The sequence below is a fragment of the Equus przewalskii genome, chromosome 18 (assembly GCF_037783145.1).
Source record: "Equus przewalskii isolate Varuska chromosome 18, EquPr2, whole genome shotgun sequence".
In the NCBI taxonomy this organism is placed as follows: domain Eukaryota; kingdom Metazoa; phylum Chordata; class Mammalia; order Perissodactyla; family Equidae; genus Equus; species Equus przewalskii.
Genome location: NC_091848.1, coordinates 36,524,431 through 36,546,447, shown reverse-complemented (window position 1 = coordinate 36,546,447; position 22,017 = coordinate 36,524,431). Strand labels below are relative to the sequence as shown.

Here is a 22,017-nt window from a genome sequence, read left to right as displayed (position 1 = left end):
AGGATGTGACCCTCCACCCCACACACAAAAACACCATGGCAGAGACTTATTCACCAGTCTCATTTCCTCCTTCCTGGCCATAGCTAAAGCAGTTTCCAGCCTCCTTGCCAGAACCCAGTTCTGGAGAATAGAATGTAGGAGCAGAAGTGATGAAGGCCACTCAGTCCTGACCCATAAGACCCTCCTACGAGTGATCTTCCAGGCACGATGATCTTAGAAGCCAGATGTGGAAGACGGTGGAGCACAGGATGATGGAGCCTGGGACCCTGAGTCACTGCTGGGAGGAGAGCGGATCAGGAGACCCATGTGCACTTAGGTGAGCAGGAAATAATCTTCCATCAAGGTTTGAGCCATTACATAATTTTGCATTTGTTGCAACAGTTAGAAACGCCTGTTCTCTAATAATCTGTCAAATATTATCTCATTCAAATACTTGACTTGTATGGGGAAAAAAAACAATACTTTTAAAATACATGGTTTTCATTTCATTTTGTCAAAAGTAAGGTATAGATATTGACATAAAAAACAGGGAGAGACTTTGAATTCACTGATGGAAGCACCTCAGTCACTCCAAACAAGGGGAAAGTTTAAGTTGTTCTGCCTGCTCCCTCCCTGATCACCTGAGCCCATCACTTCCTAGGAAAATTCTTTAAAATCTACTAATGTATAAAACAGTGCTATGTCAGCCAGGAAGGAAAACCAAGGAGCTGTGATCATTACATCTTTATGCAACATCGTGTCAGTTCATTTCTTCACATGTTGAGAGAGGACAGAACTGGGTCAGCGTTACTCAGATTAAACACCTAAACTTGGTTTTCTCTCCTGAATATGCCCTCCGTCGTCCTTTCTTTGGGCTGTTTTCCTGCTCCCCCATTCCCCCACCTTTCAATACCCAATAGAAGGACAGCTGGCCACTTACCCAATGCACGGATTGGTCTGGTACCTCGGCGCTGTGTAGGAGAAAGGAGAGATGTTCTTGTCTACAAAAGACCCGAACCCCAAACGGAAGTTGCTGGTGAGCTTCCGCATCTCCTCAGCGAGCTTGGTGCCCAGGTTCCGGATGCTGTCCAAGTCATCCTTCATGGACAGGGAGAGGTCCATCAGATAGTACAAGTCCACGGGATAATCCTCCACCTGTCGAACCTGCAGCTGGAAGGCAGTCTTGTCCCCTGTGCCAACAGAGAGGCCGTGCGTATTAGAGGTCGTCTGACGTGCTAGGCGCTAAAGGGATGGATTTTGCTTTCAAAGCTGGTCCACCTCTTATTTGTCTTTAGTGATTGTGGGTCTCTTAGAAGAAATATTTTTCTTGGAATTAGAATGAATGAAGGGGATATAGATGCTGAGGATGAAGTTCTAGGTTCTCCTTCTAAACATTGGCTCAGCATTTTTAAGGAAACTCTTTAACAACCAGTCTCCTTGGTGTGTTCTGTTTTCTCGGCAAAAGGACCCTTGGGTAATTGGTGGACAGTGAGCTGGACAATCCCATGGACACAAATTAGGTGAGAGTAGCCCACCAACCACACACCAACTTTAGAGGAAGGACCAACCAACATGGGAATGCGGCCAGGAGACTCTAAAGGTGTGTGCAAAATAAGAAGCAAGGAAGAAATTAAGAAAAGAAGGGCACAGACATGAGTGAGTATGAACTGAGGTAGGGAAGAGAGATTACAAGGCAGTGGAGGATGGGAACACAAAGACAGCTACTTAAAATACTCCCAAAGGGCAAAAATATTTAGCTTGTGTGATGTCACCTATTTCTATTTCCTTAGCCATCTATCAAACAGTAATATTTAGGTCTTGGGCATATTTGATGTTTTGGGACATCACAAACATTAGCATCAGAAATTATATGTATAAATAACAGGAAGACAGATTCTAAAGTTTAGCCCCATCAACAAGGGAACAAAAGAAAAAAAAAACTACTAGATTTGTCTATCAGCTACAAGAAAGAAAATAATTTTTGGTTCTACAAAGATAGTCAACAGACAGAGAAAAGAGGAATTAATTCACAAAGGAAAGGAACAAAGAACAGCTTGTGTCTGGGGGGCGTGGCCCCTGCAATCTCAGCCCACAGGGTTTACAGAAAGGCCCCAGTCAGCGCAATAACCAGAGGACTCAAGCCAGGATAATGATCCTAAGTCATTTCATAATCTCTAAAAACACATCGTTTAGAACCAACGTCAAGAAGCAAATCATACCAGGTAATTCTATCTGCCCTTGGGCCTATTAGCCTCTCAGAGGCACCAAGAGATGTCCTTGAACTCTTTGGGTAGAATTGTCAGCACACGTTTGCAATCTGGACATCCTGTGTGTTCAGAGGGGCAATCGCAAAGGTGGTCCCACTCCTGTCCAAGGGGTCCACGCCTGATCTGCCAGCAGTCACGTCTCAGAGAAACCAATCTTTCACTAAGCTGACAAGCTGCAGGCTGAAGCCTTCTTGAACTTGCAGCATAGCGGACCCAATCCTCCGTGCTCTCTCTCCTCCCCCCACGCCAGACACAACATAGTTCATTAACTAGACCATGAGGAATCAAATGACCAAAAGATTTTAGTCCAAGTTCCAGCTCTGTGCCCCAACAAGGGGTGCAACCTAAGCCTCAATTTCCTTAAGTATAAAATGGAAATAATAACAACAACACAGCATTAAGGCTATAAAGCACTCATGTGGGAAAGAAGTGTTTTGCAAGCAGCAAAGGCCTGCACAAATGAACTATGATTATTATAATTACTATTTGTGGCCCGAGTGACAGGGCCAAGCCTGCTTCCCCTGACTTGTCTTTGCATGTACTGTTCTAGCTGCCTCAAGATGGATGTAGTTTGGGTTGCCTGTTGGTATGAGCCTATTTTTAAAAACCATCAGAGTCTGACTCAAACAGAGGAATGTTCAAGATTTCTTCCAGAATGAATTCCGAAGTGCTGAAATGTCTGTCTCTGGTTCCCATCAGGCAGACAGCGCAGGTCCCTGCACGGGGCCCCGCCCAGGCTTGGATGGCACTTCACGGTGGGGGAGGGGCAGGAGGAGGGAGACCTTGGGGGAGGGGAGACCCTCCTCGGCCTCTACATGGGCAGACCATAGACCCTAAATGGACAGAGCCTGCAATCATGTCCCCTCTGTCCCACCCCATGACCTCTTTGCGGGGTCTTCTGCATTTTCTGTCACCCATGCCCTTCCCCACAAGTTCCCAGCCACAGTTTCACTTCTGTGGAATCCACTTCCATCTTTTTGTGGATTATGAGTAATTAACAGGGAGGACTTTAACATGAGGAAACGGGGAACTAGCTTGGATTTGAGGAGGCTAAGAGGTACCCCTGGGAGGGAAGTGGACACCAGCCATGGAGAGCAGGAGCTGGGTTGGAATCCAGACCTTGTCACCAAGGACTCGAGACCTCAGGCATCTTTCAACCTGCTGCTCTGTTTCTGGGTCCGTAAAATGGGGAGGATGTTAATTATTGTGGGGATAAAGGAGACAACGTACATAAACACCATACAAATGCTTCTACACATGGAAAACTTCAGCCTCAGTTGCCCCGATCGTCAAAAGCCATTCCCTGTGGGGGTAAAGAGTGAGACAGAAAATTCTGCCAAAAACTTGAGTGTGAATGGCTGCAGCCTTGGCCATTAAATTTAAGTCCAAATTTTCCAGACACGAAGGCCAGGAAGGAAACAAGATGTGCTATACAGGTCTGTCTGCATGCTGAGAGGGTATCTACTCCAAAGCGAGAAATCCCTAGGCATTAAATTCTAAGAGAAATTCACACACACACACACACCGTGTGTGCACCTTCCCATAGGAAGGCTGCAAATGTTAAAAAGAAATATTTCTCTCCCAGTTTTCCAGGAAGGGAGGGGCGTAAGCAAAAGGATAATATCATTAATGTTCAGAGTGAGGGTTTACTGCTACCTCAACTATGTCTGATTTTAAATGCTACACACTCGTCAGTGGCCTTGGCAATAATGGAATGTTCTGTCAGCAGATTCTGGGGGGACCGACATTCCTGGACCAATTCTCAGCGTGGGCACTAAGTGTGGGAGTGAAGTTCCAGGGCACCGAGTCCTCGACAGGGAGGCCTCCAAGGTTGGCTGGCTGAAGGTGAGGCCGTTGCCACGAGCAAACTGCACTCTCTGCCGAGAGAAGGTGTGGAGCGTGTTCTCCATCTCTGGGCACTTAGACACACTCCGACTATACATTCAGCCACACAGTCCCACACTGCCTGAGACTTTATACCAGTCGCCACCTCCCACGTGTCCAGCAGAGTGTAGAGCTCTTCCCGCCTTCCCTGTGGGCGCTCGGTCTGCGCCTGTCTCTGCCGACACCAGTCCAGCCCACATGCCCGCTCCTTCCTCTCCATATAAGACCCCCTACAGGCTCATCTCCCTGTGTGGCTGCATCCCTTCTCTCTGGGGCCATTCCACATAATCCCCGCCTCAGGACCAGCAGCAGGATCAGAGAAATAGGATAAAGCAAACTCAGAAGAAAAGCTGATCGCCCGCACCTGTGAGCATGAGGCTCCTCGCCAAGCAGCCCCTGTCACGTCCTTCTGGTTTTTCCTGTTTCTAAAGCGCCTGGCTTCAACGGTATTTTGCACAGAATTCCTGTCACTGCTCGGTTCATAAGTACAGGTTCTCCCACCGTCAAGTATCAACTAGCTTTCCCTCTGAAATGCATTCTTAAAGCTTTCTTCTCTCTGCCTTGCCTTCCATCAAAAGTGAAAAGTTACGCTTCTACACCAGATGACAAACATTTCTGGAGAGTGAAGACAGAGAATTCCAGCAAGAACTCTGGTTTTTTAAGACTGATTTTTGTTCAAATGTAAAGACAGAGTAGTACTCAACAGACTCTTGCCAGCCCCAAATAAATGTGAGTAGGTTTTGCTTCCTCAGAATTACCCTTCTGTGCTAGAAATTGAGAGAAATGAAGGAAACATCAAAATCAGCTACATGATAAACAGACAACAGCTGGACAGGGAATTAGGGCCTGAGCGCACACCTGACAAGACTATGGCCTAGCTCTCCTGTTCACGGGAGCGCTCCAGGATTAGTCTGCCTCCCTGATCCGGAACAAGGCTGCCGTGCGGACAGCACCCCACTCCCCACCTCAGCACTCTGACTCCTGACAGGTGGAACCAAGCGATGAACCATGGGAGGATGTTGCTGGCCTCTGCAGCGTCTGCCCCAGCATCGGGGGTTGGCATTCCTAGTTAACTGGAAAATAACCTGATCAGTTTGGGCTGCTAGAACAAGTACCGTAGACTGAATGGCTTACAAACAACACAAATTTATTTCTCACAGTTATGAAGGCTGGAAAGACCACAATCAGGATGCCAGCAGGGTCAGGTTCTGGGGAGGGCCCTCTGCCGGGTGGCAGACTGCCCACTTCCTGGTGCGTCCTCACGTGACAGAAGGGTCAAAGGAGGCCTTCAGGGTCTTTTTTAAATCATTATTATTCTTATAGCACTAACTTCATTCATGAGGGCTCCACGCTTATGACTTAATCACCTCTTAAAGGCCCCACCTCCTAATACCATCGCATAGCGGGTTGGGATTTCAACATGCGAATGCTGGGGAACACAGTCTACAGCAAACCCCTTATCCACCCTTCATCAAGTCTTTTTAGGTATGTGAGTTGTCCGTCTGAGAACCAGAAGCAATACCTAAATCAGGGAACTGGCACCTCTGAAGCGGAAGGTGGAAGAGGGGGAAAGGCAGCATGGATAGGGGCTGGCAGGAAACCCATACTAAAAACAACCAATCACCTGGAGTTTAGTTAATAGTATGATATCAGTGTCAATTTCCTGGCTTTGATCACATACTCTGGTTATGTAACACGTGATCACTGGGAAAAGCTGAGAAGGGTACACAGGAATCTCTATTATTTTTGTAACTTTTTGAGAATCCAAAATTGTTTCAAAATATAAACAAAGCTACCAATCAAGGGTCATTTTTTTGAGAGGCTAAGGGATTGAGACAAATAATGACTTAAGTAAACCCTTTCTAATTGCTCCACCTGTAGCTTTCACCATTTCAATAAGCTTTATTCTAAACTTTATGCCCTTTCTTAAGGATTTTATGTCCTTTGTTAAGGTTTTTTTAAGATTGTTATCCTAACATAGTTTCCAGGATTGGAAACAAAACGGAAAACATGATCCTGTGTTTATACAAAATCCTGCTTAAAGTTTGGCATTTCCTCAAAAAGTTAAACATAGAATTACCATATGACCCAGCAATTCCACTTCTAGCTAGACACTCAAGATTATTGAAAACATATGTCCACACAAAAACTTGTACGTGAACCTTCAAAGCAGCATTAGTCATAATTACCCCAAAGTGGAAACAGCCCAAATATTCATCAACTAAAATGTGGTATATCTATGTGTACACAATGGAATATTATTTGGCCATAAAAAGAAATGAAGCCATGACACATGCTACAACATCAATGAATCTTAAAAATATCTTGCGGGGCCAGCCCAGTGGTGCAGCGGTTAAGTGTGCACATTCCACTTCGGCGGCCCAGGGTTTGCCAGTTCAGATCCTGGGTACAGACATGCAGACATGGCACTGCTTGGCAAGCCATGCTGTGGTAGGCATCCCACATATAAAGTAGAGGAAGGTGGGCACGGATGTTAGCTCAGGGCCAGTCTTCCTCAGCAAAAAGAAGGGGATTGGCAGCAGATGTTAGCTCAGGGCTAATCTTCCTCAAAAAAAAAAAAAGAAAAAAAATCTTGCTAAGTGAAAGAAACCAGACATAAAAAGGCTACATATTATATGATTTAAATGAAATGTCCAGAATAAGCAAAACAAAAGAGATAGAAGATAGATTAGTGGTCATCAGATGCTGAACGTGGTGAGGAGGGAGAAGCTGAGGAGTGACTGTTAATGGGTACAGGGTTTCTTTTTGGGGATGTTCTGGAATGAGATAGTGACGACGGTTGCAAGATCTTGCAAATACACTACAAACCACTCTGCACTGTACAATTCAAAATGGTGAATTTTATGTTACATGAATTATATCTCAATTTAAAAAAAAAAGAAAGAAAAAATCCTGTTTAAAGTAGAGAGAATTTTTTTTTCCAGGCTTATCCTGGAACAATAACTTTGCCTTTGTGAAGTCTCTCTCACGTTACGCTGAGGCTTGTCCTGACTAGTCTGGTATAAGGCTGGTAAAGTGTTAGATTTCACTCAACAAATGTCTATTATGAGGTATGGGGGAATGGGGCAAAGGAGGAGATGCAAAAGCATTTCTGAAAATATATAGTGGAAAAGCCAGTCATCACATACCTGAACCTTTCCTGGAGTCAGGGGAGTATTTACTTGAGGTAAGTACGTGCTTGGTAAACTGAAAATGTTGCTAACTGCAACACACCATTCTCCCCTTCCTCCAAATAAATAATCTGGGGTTTGCCTGTACTTCTATTTATAAATATTAAAATTTTCAAAATTTTAAGAGGCATCATTGGCTTCAGGTATTTCCATATTTGAGAATCATATTCACAAGGTTCTAGACCTGTAGGAGTTCATATTTGCATCAGATCTCCCAGTCTTCCTCTGTACAAATTGGAACATCCTCACCGTTTGAGCATGTCTTCACGGGGCAGCCCGCCCCTCCATCACCTTGACCTCCCAGCACTGGGTTCCCCATCGCTACACCTTCCACAGGACCAGAGCTGCACACACACTCACATCATGATTTTATACCAACAAAGGCTCATGTTTTCCACTTTATTCTATTTCCATATTAGAAACTATATCATAATGCTTAGCAGGAGATGTGACTATACCAGATAAGACTGATTTCTTTTTCCTTTAATTGAGCATACACTGACCTTTATGCATAAGTAAGTATTGTGTGTAAATTTAATGCCAAGAGCACTTTACCCAAGGAGGCCGCCCTCACTCAGATCACTTCTGTAACTCCTCTTCCGAGGCTGTTTTAAAAGCTAGTTGTGGGGTCTGGCCCTGTGGCCGAGTGGTTAAGATGGTGCACTCTGCTGTGGCGGCCCAGGGTTTCGCTAGTTCGAATCCTGGGCGCCGACATGGCACCACGCATCAGGCCATGCTGAGGCAGCGTCCCACATGCCACAACTAGAAGGACCCACAACTGAAAACACACAACTATGTACTAGTGGGTTTGGGGGAGAAAAAAGAAAAATAAAATCTTTTAAAAAAAGTATTTAAAAAATTTTTTAAAAAGCTAGTTGCTAAATCAAATCAAACAGTTTCTCTGCCTTACAGTCATACCTTAACTCTGATTTTAAAAACTAATATTAAAACTGTGACATCTCTGGCTTTGTGTAACCTCCAATTCTTTCCTATACTAAACCTACCCTAAAGAATAAAAATTTGCCACCATGAAGGATATTTCTTGGAGAGAACACCACAGGCTCTGAGAGTAATTCTAGATAAGAAGTTCCAAAAACACAAAAACCTCCCTCAATGATGACTCTGAAACTATAAACTCTTTTGGAGGTGTGAATTTTGGTCCTTGTTTTCAAAGATTATGAGTGAAAACAGTACACAATTATAAATACATTATGATTATAAGTATATGAAAAATATGAACATGTGAATAAAGACAGAGGCTCTAGTAAAAATGAAAATTAATATTGTGTTACAGTGGATGATTTTTCAAGAAATTCCTTTAAGTTACTGCTATATTATGATAAAAAGGAAGATACATCATTGACGTTAGTTGATAACCATCCTTGTCTTACACAATGTTCCAATATCTTAATAATCTACCACAACTCCTACATTCCCTTCGAGCTCAAAACCCTTGACCCTGAGCCTGTCTCCACACCAGGAGATGAGTTATTTTTCCCCAGAGGGCATCAACATCTGCCCACATAAAGACTCAGCTGACTCTTCTTCCCACCCACACAGCTTTGTAAAGTCTCCCTTCCTTCGCTCTCGATTGGGTATCTCACCAGACGAAAGGCTTAGTGTCATTTGCAGTGAGATGACCTGTAAAAATAGTAACTCCAGCTAATCCCGGCACTAATCCCTGGGCCATCCAGGAGTCTGCGCTTCTCTAAGCAGCAGGGTCACCTAGAACCTTTCAATTCAATAAGCAAAATAAAACATTTCTCAAATAGATGATGACTCAGCGTTCTAAGAACAACAAGAATACGCAGCAGTATCGAGTGCTTACGATGCGCAGCTCTGTGCTAAATCCACTTCTGAGACACTGAGAACTTCTATTCAAATCTAGAGCTGGCCGACTCCAGAATCTGCATCTGTGGCCGTGACTTTTTGAAAACAATACTAATTTAAAATTTTTAAAGTACATTTATACAAAAAGTCTCATTTAAGCCTCTGAACATGGCTGTGCGGAATGAAGGTGACAGGGACCCTAGATACTAAGGGGTGGAGTAACTTGCCCAGGGCCTCGGAGTTAGAGACAGAACCAGAAGCAAAACCCAGGATGGCCAACCAGACCCACTTGCCACTGCTCCAAGCTGCCTTGAAGTCTAAATAATCCACCTAGAAATAGTTACTGCCAATGATTTCCTAGAAAACGAGATTGATTAAAAGGCTAAAACTCAATGGAATTTGGAAAAAATCTCCCTTCTCTCAACAATGGGATAATTTCCACCCTTTGGAAAAGGTTCCACCCCTTTCTATGCCTTGTGATGCGATTCACATCCACCCTCTGACATCACAAGGATTCTAATATGTAGAATATTAGATGACAAAAGTGGTGAACTAGAAACAACCATGGGTTTTGCCATCACAAACACCTGATATGGAATCTGATTTGCCACTTCTAACTGGGAGACCTTGAGCATTCGCTCCTCGTGTGTAAAATGATAGCTACCTTAGGGTCGGTCAAGTATTTAGCACATAGTAGGTGCACAAAAACTGCTAGTTTCATGATATCACAATCAACTCCAGGGCTCACAGAGGCTCCAGGGTCATAAAACAAAATATCTCTAAAAGTTTGTCCCTTCAGAATGCCACTGATTCAAAAGGAATTTGCTGACAAGAAAAAATACCTTCTCTTGGAAGTAGTAATTTCCCTGAGAAACTGGCATTAACTAGGAGTAAATCTACCAGCATCCTCCCCTAAAAAACAAAAACATTATTCACAATGGCCAAAAGGTGGGAATAGTCCAAGTGTCCACGGATGGATGAATGGATAAACAAAATGTGGTAAATACATACAATGGAGTACTATTTAGCTTATTCAACTAAATAATAGCTTATTTAGCTTAAAGGAAGGAAATTCTGACACATGCTACAACAAGGATGAACCTTGAAGACATTATGCTAAGTAAGATAAGCCAGATACGAAAGGACAAATACTATACGAGTCCGCTTATATGAGGTACCTAGAATAATCAAATTCACAGAGACAGAAAACAGAATGGTGGCTCCTAGGGACCCAGGGAAAGAGGGAATGAGGAATTATTGTTTAATGAGTGCAGAGTTTGAGTTTGGGATAATGGAAAATTCTGGAGATGGATGGTGGGGATGGTTACACAACATGGTGAGTGTAATTAATGCCACTGAACTATATGTTTAAAAATGGTTAAATTGGTTAATTTTATCTTACATATACTTCACAACTTAAAAAATGGCAAGGATACACCATCTGTCCACAAGGGCCCTTGTACTCTGCTTCCTCAGGTCTGGGCCACGCCTCACCTTTCCCCTCTCCCAGTTCTGCCCTCACTGCCCGGCTCATTTTCCCGTGATTGACAGGTCCCATCCCAGACACTCACCCGGCCGCAGGTTCACGGCGATCTCCTGCGGCGTCATCTGAATGACGTCTGAGCCCGCGGAGCTGGAGCCCTTGCTGCTGAGAGGCAGGCTCCGCAGGACCTGGGTGCTGCTGGCCGGGCTCTCAAACTCACCCCCACAGCCGTTTTTGATCAGGTTTGCCTTCAAATCACACCGGGAGGTGACCGACCTCGGGCTGCCAAAGTCCTAGGCACAGACACAGAGGAAGAGAGCAAGAGGCGGTCAGGATGACTCCCCAGAACACCTCAGGTTGTAGACCCATCACCAGCACCTTAAACCCTCTACAGTCCATTGTCATTGTCTGAAAATGGACAAAATGATAACCCTGGCCCAAACGCCTCACCTAGTACGACGAGGATTGACTGAGGTGCTGGATAGGTAAACGTTTTGTAAACTGTAAATGCACAATAAAAATGTTTGGTTTCATTATTTTAATGGTCAAAATGCTCCTCAGAAAAATGTGCCTAACTGTCTACATGATTAGCAGGAGAAAGTAACTGAAGTGGTCAAAAGTTGTATAACTAAGATCTTTTGAAAGATAATATATAAGTGGCTGAGCAGTCATCACCTAGGCAAGGAACAGTTAACCTCTGAGCTATTCACTCATCTCCTGTGCAGGCGCTGGACATTGTGCAACCCTTCTGAAGAACAACGTGGCGACATACATCGTACCCTTTGACCCAGCAGTCCATTCCTAGGAATGTGTCACAAGAAAATAACCAAAAGGGAAAACTCTGTAAGAAGATATATACTGGGGCCAGCCCCATGGCCAAGTGGTTAAGTTCTCACGTTCCGCTTTAGCGGCCCAGAGTTTTGCCAAGTTCGAATCTTGGGTGCGGACCTGGCACTGCTCATCAAGCCATGCTGAGGCGGCGTCCCACATGCCACAACTAGAAGGGCCCACAACTAAAAATACACAACTATGTACCGAGGGGCTTTGGGGAGAAGAAGAAAAAATAAAATCTTTAAAAAAAAAAAAGAAGATATATACTGCAGTGTTATTTAGAATAGCATCATCTTATAAATCAGTAAACCCAAACCCCTAAAACATAAGAAAAATATGGCCTATCACCTCAACAGATGAAATAGCCATTACAAATAATTATGAAGACTACGCAGAACTTTCAAAACATTTACAGTAAGAAAAAAATCAGAAAACAGAATTGTATCTGCATTAGGATTCAAAAGAAAAATAAAAAATGAAGATAGTTGAGGTGTTGGGGGGAGGGACTAAAGTGATATTTTTCTTTTTATCTTCATTGTTGTTTGAACAAGAAAGCCACATTGATAAGAAAAATCTTCGTTTTCTAAGTTGGATTTAGGAGAAAGCCAGGCATCAGGATGACCCAACCTGATTTGGCACACCAGAAATTTGGCCATTACATTTAAGGTGAAGTAATATATTCTGTTAAAAAATATGGTCCCCACGGGGCTGCCTCGTGGCTGAGTGGTTGAGTTCGCGTGCTCTTAGCAGCCCAGGGTTTCGCTGGTTCAGATTCTGGGTGCGGACATGGCGCCACTCATCAAACCATGCTGAGGAGGCGTCCCACACAGTACAACCAGAAAGACTCACAACTAGAATACACAACTATGTACTGCGGGCCTTTGGGGAGAAGAAGAAAAAAAATAATAAAAATAAGATTGGCAACAGATGTTAGCTCACGTGCCAATCTTTAATAAAAAAAAAAACAATACAGGGGCTGGCCCCATGGCCGAGTGGTTAAGTTCACGCATTCTGCTGCAGGCGGCCCAGTGTTTTGTTGGTTTGAATCCTGGACGCGGACATGGCACTGCTCATCAAACCCTGCTGAGGCAGCGTCCCACGTGCCACAACTAGAAGGACCCACAACGAAGAATAGACAACTATGTACCGGGGGGCTCTGGGGAGAAAGGAAAAAAATAAAATCTTTAAAAAAAAATACAGTATCTGTAAGTATTGATGATTTTCCAGTAACAGAGTTTAATGGCAAAGCAAACCCAGGAATCTCTCTGAACACCCTTTCCCTGATGGATATAGAAAATAGGATCACCTCGTCCAGCTGGGTGGATGCCAGTGCCGGACTAGATAATCCTCGTAATGGCTGGAGGAGTTAGGATGCTGACGCCTTCCTCCCTGCTCTGTAACACTTTGCCAGAAAGCCTCAGATGAGTCAAGTGTCCTCTGACCGCTGTGCTAGAAGCTACACTGCTGGCAGAGGCACAGACACGTAGAGGGACTCACCCTTCATCATGGGCTAGGATGCCCCAAGACAAGCCAAGGCCCATTAGAGCCTTTGCAAGATTCAAGACCAAGGAGTCAAGGAGACTTTGCAGTATTTTTAAATAAGTAAGGCCAGATGTGTTGTTCTGGGCCTCTGTCATTTTGGGGGTTTTTAAATAACTGCATATTTTTTTATTTTGTGTCTTGAACCCCTGGAGATCTTGCCTGTCAACAACCTCAGGGATGACACTGTAAGGATAGGTGGCTCCACAGACACTTGTGGAACAAGGTGAGAAAATTATGATTTTAGCTTAAAATGATAATTACAACATCTCAAAGCTAGGGTTTCCAAACTTGGTTCTAAATGGTCAAGCCTGGCTCTGCTGTAGCAATTCTGATGAAGGAGTAAAAAAGCACAGGGATGGGGGAACAGAGAGCTAACTTCCTGAGGGCCCTGCCGGTATCCATCCTCTGGCCTGAGCTGCCTGAAGCAGAGGACGAATTAACTGTCCAGAGCTGGAAGGGCCAAGGGGCTCGCCTGCTCAGATCTTACTTGCCTGAAGTTTCTGACCTTCTTGCTGGCACGCTGGGCCTTGCTGCCAGCTCCTCCAGTTCTGAGGAGGTGGTTGTCCTCTGCCCACTTATGACTGTCAAGCTGCACCTGTCTTAACTAATCCAGTGCAGATCCCCCCAACCAGGTTGGCAAGGAAAACTTTTTCAGTCTCTCCAGAGTGATGGGAACCTGACGACCCTCCCAGTGGTCTGGAGCAGCTTGCTGTCTGGAATAGACTAGGTCACAGAGCCAACCTGCTTCGCTCTAAATGGGTGGCAGATAGAGGCACGTTTCCTCATCCATGGCCTCGGCCATTTGCTCCCGGTTGGTCATGGAGATTACCCCCTGTCGCCTGGACATCTGCACTAGCAATGAACTCCATCCGAGCTTCCCAGTCATCGTGCTTCAGCGGGCTTTTGATAGATACTACCAGTCCCTGATGGAAGACTTGTACAGGCCACCTGCTGGTTAGGGAAGATGTAACTGCCGGGGTCATCAGGAGACTTCAAGTTCAGGGCATACTTCCCAGACCTGAAGAACTCAGAGGCAGCCACATCTGTGCCAATTACAACCTTATTTATGTAGCTGGCTTTCCCAAGTGCACACTGGAGCTTTATTCGTGCCCCTCACTGGTAGCAGCTTTCCCTTATTTGTCCTTAATAACATCCTTCAAGGTTGTGGTAAACCTCCACTCCAACGAGCACGACTTCCCTGAAGTTTGCTGCCCTGGCAGGGAGGACTACGAACTCCTGCACCGCAACCTGGTTGCCGAGCATGAGAACTACCCATTGACCACATTAAAACTGCAACTTGCAGCATGATGTCAAAGTGCCAACCCAGTCAGCGATGTGACAGTACAGGGAGGCCCCTTCTCAGCAGCTCCAGCTTCACAGAGAGCAAAGGACACCCTACTATGGCACTCGTACCAAATTCAGATTTAGTCTCAGTGCCATCCATCTCTGTCATCAGTCTGTCAACCTTCTCCTATTTCAGAGTTCAGTTTCTTGCTACTTGGGGCAGGCCCACTGGTTTTACTGATGTGCTCACAGCCTTTGAGACATCCTTACCTGTATATCGAGTCTTGACCCTCTTTCCATCCCTCCCAGATGCCATGGACCTCCCTGTTCTTCTCCCCGCGGGATTTAAGCTTCCACATGGGCGCCCTTGCCTACCTGGTCCTCCTCCTTCAGGTTTCACAGCAGCCTGTACCTCCACGGCCACATCACCTCAAGGTGTCTCACTTTCATGCCCTGACAGCCTCCCCAATTCCCCCACCCTGAGTGCAATCTCCTTGTCTGCCTTTGCCTCCTGTCCTGTTCCCACCACCCCTGCTTTCTGACTCACAGGGAGCACCGACCCCTCAGCCCTGCCCACGTCTTCCAAACCAATGTCCTCTTGCAAGCCACACTGGCCTCCCTGCCTGCGGCACAGGCTGCTGGTCCACAGAACGCGTTCTCCCTTTCTCCCTGGGCAAATTGCTGGATTAAGTCTCCCAGTCCTGGATGCACTGAGGCACAGGGATGTGTTTTAGTCAAGAAAATGTGAGTGGAAATAACATGAGCTGCCCCAAGGTCTTGTCATAAAAGCATCCACACACACCTTTCAGCACACATCCCTCTCTGCAGCTAGCTGGGTTGTGACACTTCCTATCTTACAGCAGAGGCGAATTCCCACCTAAAGAAAATGAACAACGAAACAGACGATAAACTGCCGGAGTTTGTTGTATGTTTTAAGCCGTGTAGTTAAACAGCACCATAGGTGTTCAAGCTGGCTGAGAAGCGGAGGCCGAGGCTGGCTAGAACAGCCCAGGGGTGTGACGAAGGACAAGGGACAGGGGCTGCAATGTGCAGTGTGGACAGGGGAGGCCACGCAGCAGAAGTGGGTAGAGAGAACCAGCGCTGTGCTGTGCGGGGGGTGGTGAGGACACGGGCTAACTGAAACTCCATCTCTGTGGGAGAACACAGTAACGGGAGGGTGGACGGGGTGGAGGAGATGGAATTAGGTTATAAGGGGTGTGAAACACAGAGTAAGGAGTCCCCACGCCCACCTCAAATAAATAAGGAAGTCATTGTGGGATCTACAGCAGGGGCGTGCCCTGGAATGTGTTCCAGGATTAATCCGTGGTGGTATGCAGTAAAGGCGGTGGGGGGTGTGCTGTGGATCAGAATGCACGAGAACACACTGGTGAGGGACCTGGCCCTCCCTGGCTGTCCACTCAGTACCAGCCCTCAATGTACACAGAACATCATATGCTCTTGGCAGATACTTTATTCTTTGAAGATGTCCCAGGATGAGTGGTTATGAAGGAACCTGACCACACTTATTCTGTCTTGCTAACAAGCAGGGGTTGATCAAAACCATTCCTGAACTCTCCAAACCCAGCTCCCTGAAACACACTCAGGCCCTGGGGAACGTTCACCCCCAAAGAAGATGGGAAGCTGCATTCCAGTGCAGGCCCCTAGGGAGTTCTCCCGCCAAGAATGAGGCTCTGTCTAAGCACAGAGGGAGCCCAAGAGTGGGCTGGGTCAATGATAGGCTCCTGGGGGTGATGTCATTCACTATCAACATCAGGACATTGGACTCATGGAAAGACTAGCAAAAGAAAGGAAGAAACTAGACAACTGACCCTGGCTTCCAGATCCCACTGCCCAGATTTCACTAGAAAATACCCACTGACAACAGCAGCAGTTTGCTGGATAACTCTCCCTCAGTCCTTCAGGAGGCTCGGTTCCTGGGCAGTCCCATCCTGTGTACTGATCTCATTTTATACTCCCAGTAATGCTGGAGGATGGGAACTGTCTTCATTTTACATGTGAAGAAACTGAAAGGAAATCATGGCAAAACTGAGATTTAAACTTTGGTTTTCTAACTCCTAGTCTTTTTCGCAGGCCTCTTTTATCAAATTTAAATTTCTGCTGGATTCTTGGCTAGATCTGGGGATGCCAAGATGAGTAAGACATAGTTTAGGTCCTCAAGGAGATGATGATTTAGTTGGCAACGGACATGAAAACAAATGAACAGAATAAAAGGTTATGAGTGCTATGGAAGGAGTACGGCGAGAGAAAGGAGTGGTCCTGGCCTACACATGCAGACATGCAATAAAGAGCCATCCAATGAAACCCTTCAATCACTGTTTACTGAGCAACTACTATGTGCCAAGCACCATTCTGGGTGCTGGGGATACAGCAGTGAAGATGACAGATAGAACCCCTGCCCCAACACTCTGGGCGAGGGAGCTTACATTCTGATATCAATGGATGGATGGACGGACAGATGGATGGATAGAGGGATGGAGGGACGGACGGACAGACAGATGTGTCTGGGGGGAACCCATGAAAGTCTTCACAGAGTAAATGAGGCTTGAACTGATTGGTGAAAACTGGAAGACACAGTGCTGGTCAGGGGAAGGCGGGGAAGGCCCTCCGAGAGAAGGCGCAGCTCAGCGAAAACCACAAGTGTTCATCAGTCAGGGCTCTCGAGGGATCTTCGAGTGCTTCCCTCCGGCTCAAGTGTTGGGGGCGGGCAAGGAATGATAGTGGAGAGGCAGGCAGGGGCTTTATCCCACAGATCATAGGGCACCAGTCAAAGGTTTTAAAGAAAGTTCCTAACGAAGACACTACAATTAAGCGCAAATACAATGACCAGTTTACATATTGAGAAGATTCCTCTCTCAAAACACTTGTTTAGACAAATTCCTCTCTACCACAAAGAATTCTAGAGCAGTCACGGGTAAGAGGCAGTGCAGCCCAGAGGAAATTGCCGACGCTCAGAAGTTCAAGAAGCCAGATTCAAACCCCAGCTTGTTTGGGACATGTGTAGCCTTGAAAAAGTCACTTTACCTCTCTGAGCCTTGGATTTTCATCAGTAAAACAAGCGTACTACCACCCACTCGACAGAGCCGTTGTGAGGACTAGAGGCACTATGTTCAAAGTGTGTGGCATCTCGTAGGGCTCCCCACATGATCATCTGTAGGTTAAAGAACTCCCTAGACCTCTGAGGCTGCATCACGGGAAGAAGCCTGGCCTCCCTGGAGCCATCTCTTGGTCCTGACAGGTGCCACAGGCTGAATTGCAGAGGCTAAGCCGGCCCAAAACAGCAAGTCTTGGGTTCTTTAAAAAATGACCTTAATGGTGGGGCCGGCCCAGTGGCATAGCAGTTACGTTCACGTGCTCCACTTCAGCGGCCCAGGGCTGATTTGGATCCCTGGCGAGGACCTACGCGCTGCTTATCAAGCCATGCTGTGGCAGGTGTCCCACATATAAAGTAGAGGAAGATGGGCACGGATGTTAGCTCAGGGCCAATCTTCTTCAACAAAAAGAGGAGGATTGGCAGCAGATATTAGCTCAGGGCTAACCTTCCTCAAAACAAACAAACAAATAATCTTAACGGTGCACTAGTGCAAGGAAAGTTTGTGCCCCATGATTCTAACAACAGTTTAGAAAAGTGACTTAGAAATTTCCTTCAAGACAGGGAATTTAGAAATTGATCATTTCCTGATTAGCCTACCAAGCTCTGATACCTGTAGCAATAGGCCCGACATCACCCCAAACTTACATCCCGTCCTATAGGGCTTGAAGAAGCAGCAGCCATTATTTTTAAATAAAGTTTTTCCATAAAGGCCAGTTCATAACACTCATCCTCAAATACACCACACTAAGATGACCAGCATCCGCCAGCATGCCACCCACCAGGCACGTCTGGAATCGTTATGCAACAAACTCATTTCACAGGCTCAGGTCTTCTTACCAAAGAGCAGAAAACTATACAAAAGTCATAATTGGTCCCCCCACAAAAGGGAAGGAAGGCTTTGTTTCCCTAAAACAGGATGAAAACATGCAACACAATCTAGAGACCCAATTTAACTTATAAAAAGGCAGCTTTTCTTTTGTCATCGCTTTTGGGAAAAAGAGGAAGAGGCCAACTACAGAATCTGCACAGTCAACTCGTGTGCTGTCAACTTTTTCCGTGCAGTCCACTTGTGTGGTGTGGTATAGCCCACCCTCCCCCGGCCCCCCCATAGCACTCTTGCTCTTCTTCCTCCCCTCCCCCGCCCACATACCTCTTTGGAGCACCAGGCACATTTTGGGTGGATGAGCAGACATTCTTCACAGGAGGTGGCACTGCCACTAGTGCATATGTTGAGACCTTCAGAGAACGAGAAAGATGCACCAATTAGTTCCTGGCCATAAAGCTTACGGATGAGGCCTCTGAATGCGGCGGGAGGAAGGGTCACTTTCTCTTTCGCAGGGGGCCTCAGTAAGGCTGAAGGGTGCAGCCTGAGGGCTAACTGCAGGTTAAGGCTCACTGGCTGAGGCTAAACACTGCCAGTTTTTGAAGCACCCACATTTGTGTCAGCAACTCCCACTTCTTCTGCTGGGCCCTCTTGGATTTCCATCCCCTTCCCCTGTAACACAGCCGGTCCTCCCTCACGGAGGGAAACAAGGCCCCTTTACACTTAGTCCAGCCAAAATGACAAAACTAGTGCAAAAATGGAAAGGAAAAAGAACAGATCGGCCTCCTTCAGGCATAGGAAAAGAAAATCCTAAATCAGGTTCTATTACACCAAATCCACAGTGCACAGAAAGAAGCCAGCAGAGCGCTTAAAGAAGAATGTAGCCCAGGAATACGATGCTGGGTTAGGATAAAGGAAAGCCATTAAGTCAATATATCTATTAGTAGATCAAATAAGAGAAAACCAATCTTCATCCCAGGAGGTAATGAAAAGGCATTTGATCAAATTTAAAACCCGTCCGATTTTTAAAAATTCAGAAACTAAGATTAGAAGGAAACTATCATTGTAAAAAGTGACTTATTTCAACTCCAGGCTGGTCCCTGCCTCCCATTAATCTAGGGAGGGGTCTCCTGAGGCAGGCCAACTGTAGTGGTGAGATTGATTGTCCTCTCTCCTCCCCCGACCCCACCTCCCCACTCCCAGCCCACCAGCAGCACAGGTGTCCCTGCTGAAACTTGTCGTCTCCTTCTCTTCCTTCCTCTCTGAAACATCCAGGACAGATTTCTCTTGACCAAGGGCAGAACTTTGTGGGGGATCAGAATTGGCCACTCCAAAATGTGTCTCTTTGGCTTGATTATCTTTAAGAACAAACGACTCTGAAAGAAACTTTGACCTCCCTGCAACCGCCCAAAGGAATTTAAAATAGAAGGATCTGTTCCAGGAAGGAGCTAAAACCGTAAAATAACTGTAAAGTAATGTAAAACGTGTCTCTCAGGTCACATTGCCTGTAGTTGGCCCACTTGCATTTCCATCTCCACGTGAATTGCCTTCTACCCCCTTGAAGTCCCAAACTACCCCCCCCCCAACATCCTCCTTTGTCTTTAGCTGAAGACGATACTCAGGCTGGCAGCTCGGCCATTTTGGTGAGTTGCTCAGAATTCCTGGGTTTCCCCCATGTATACATGTTATTAAACTTGTTTGATTTTTCTCCTGTTATTCTGTCTCACGTCAATTTAATTCGTAGCCCAGCCAGAAGGACCTAGAGTGGGTAGAAGAAATGTTCTTCCTCCCCTGTAACTTGTTGGGTTTTCTCTGAATGAAAGAGACTCCTTGGTACTAACAGACCCACTGGTCTCTCCTGGTCTTGCCTCAAATGTAGAGAGAAGAGAGGCCCATTGAATTGATGGGAAAAAAAAAGACACCCAGGGCCACCAGCCCCAGGAATAAGGCCTCAGATGTAAGGGGAAAAATAAGAGTCAAAGATTAAAAAGGGAGCGTGGAAGGGAAAATTAGGAAGCTCCACTACACACCATAAAAACAAGTATTGTCAGACATCCTGAAAGTCCAATATTTTTCTATTTTGCTAATTTTAACTCTGCTTCTCCTTTATCTCTAGCAGTAAAAACAGAAATCAGGTGACACAGGAGGCTACATTGTGTCACCCCAACGGACACCAGAGGGGACAAATACCACCAGGGATAGGAATGGCAGCTGGCAAAGAAGGAAGGAGAAGGTGGCACCTGAGATGCAGGCAAGAAGGGAAGAGTGGCTTTGGGAGCCCACAGGGTGAGAACGGTGGTTTCCTCCAGCCAGAGACCTCAACCTCGAACCCTGGGCTCCTTGTCCCCACTAGCCACCGCCCTGTTGGGACCCCTGCCTCACACCCAGGGAGCTAGGGGACCCCATGTCACTGCCAGGCCTGCAGCAGGACCTCCTGGGTGCAGTGCTGGACTCGGAACACATTTTCCAGGAGAGGCAAGCTGGGGCCAGCCACTGCGTATAACCTTGTTTCAGCAGGAAGAGCCCGTCCCAGGTCCAAAAGCAGACCAAGAAGGTCCCAGAATCCAGCCCACTGGGAAGCTGGGCCTGTTTGCCTCCTGCTGGCATTGACAACCTCCTTTCTGATTTTAAAATGAATCCACTCACTTGGTGACTTTTAAATAGGGACTTAGGGGCCGGCCCAGTGGCGCAGCGGTTAAGTGCACACATTCCCCTTCTCAGGGGCCCGGGGTTCGCCAGTTCGAATCCTGGGTGCAGACATGGCACCACTTGGCAAGCCATGCTGTGGTAGGTGTCCCACATATAAAAATAGAGGAAGACGGGCACGGATGTTAGCTCAGCGCCAGTCTTCCTCAGCAAAAAGAAGAGGATTGGCAGATGTTAGCTCAGGGCTAGTTTTCCTCAAAAAACAACAACAAAAAAAAGGCACTTAAACTTTAAAAAAAATAGAGAATGGGTGCAGGAAAAGAGTTTCAAAGTGCCAGTTTCATTTTTTGGTCAAATCCCGTTACCTGTCAGAAACCACTTCCTGAGGGGGAAATTAAACCTAGAATGAAAGTGACTTTCTTCCTGTTCTCCTCAACCTTATCAAATACAAAATCAGCCCTTGTGGTATATCATTTGCTTTGATGTATAAAATCATTTCCATTAAATCATCCAATTATAGAACATTGGCGCTGGAAATGTCTTAACATGAGCTAGTCAAGTCACCTCATTTTATAGATGAAAACAAGAGTAAGTGACTTGAAATAAGGAGCCCAGTCTACAAGAAAGAGGTCAGAAGGGGTCTTGGCCAGCAAGTACATAAGGTACCTGCCTGGCGATCCTTGTGCCATCCTGGACTCAGGGCTGTGTGCCCATTGAGCTCAGAGTCCTCTGGAGATTTCCAACAGGCCCTCACAGCCAGAAAGGAATTTGAGATCAGATATCTCATTTACATCTCTGCTCCAATCCACATAAAATTCACAAACACCACTTTCTAATTACCAGGCCCTCATCACTGAGCTCTGGAACTCGGGTCGAGGGTCTCTGGCTCAGGGTAATAACAGCTCCTCAGTTCTGCCTCAGACCAGACTGGGCTCTGATCTTCGGCTTTGCCAGCCTAGAAGACCTTGAACAAAACAGTGAAGAGGCCCAAACGGTATGACAGCCTCTGTTATGAAAACATATTGAACAACTGCAAAATACTTGCCATACTGCATTACTAATTGCTTCTATTGTTATTACACATTCCCATGCAATAGTGAAGTAGTTTTACTGCACTCAAAGAGATTCTTTTAAAATTATGTTGC

At 46.0% G+C, this 22,017-nt stretch overlaps 1 protein-coding gene across 1 annotated transcript in view; it reads right to left on the bottom strand.

Annotated features, from left to right (window-relative positions):
- Window positions 1-22,017, bottom strand: part of ITGB5 (integrin subunit beta 5) — a 109,184-nt gene that overhangs the window by 79,239 nt on the left and 7,928 nt on the right. The window contains exons 2-4 of the mRNA XM_070583712.1: window positions 18,554-18,639; window positions 10,723-10,927; window positions 920-1,169 (exon numbers count right to left, since the gene is read on the bottom strand). Of these exons, the coding sequence (XP_070439813.1) occupies window positions 920-1,169; window positions 10,723-10,927; window positions 18,554-18,639 (541 nt within the window). The remainder of the gene's footprint in view (window positions 1-919; window positions 1,170-10,722; window positions 10,928-18,553; window positions 18,640-22,017) is intronic.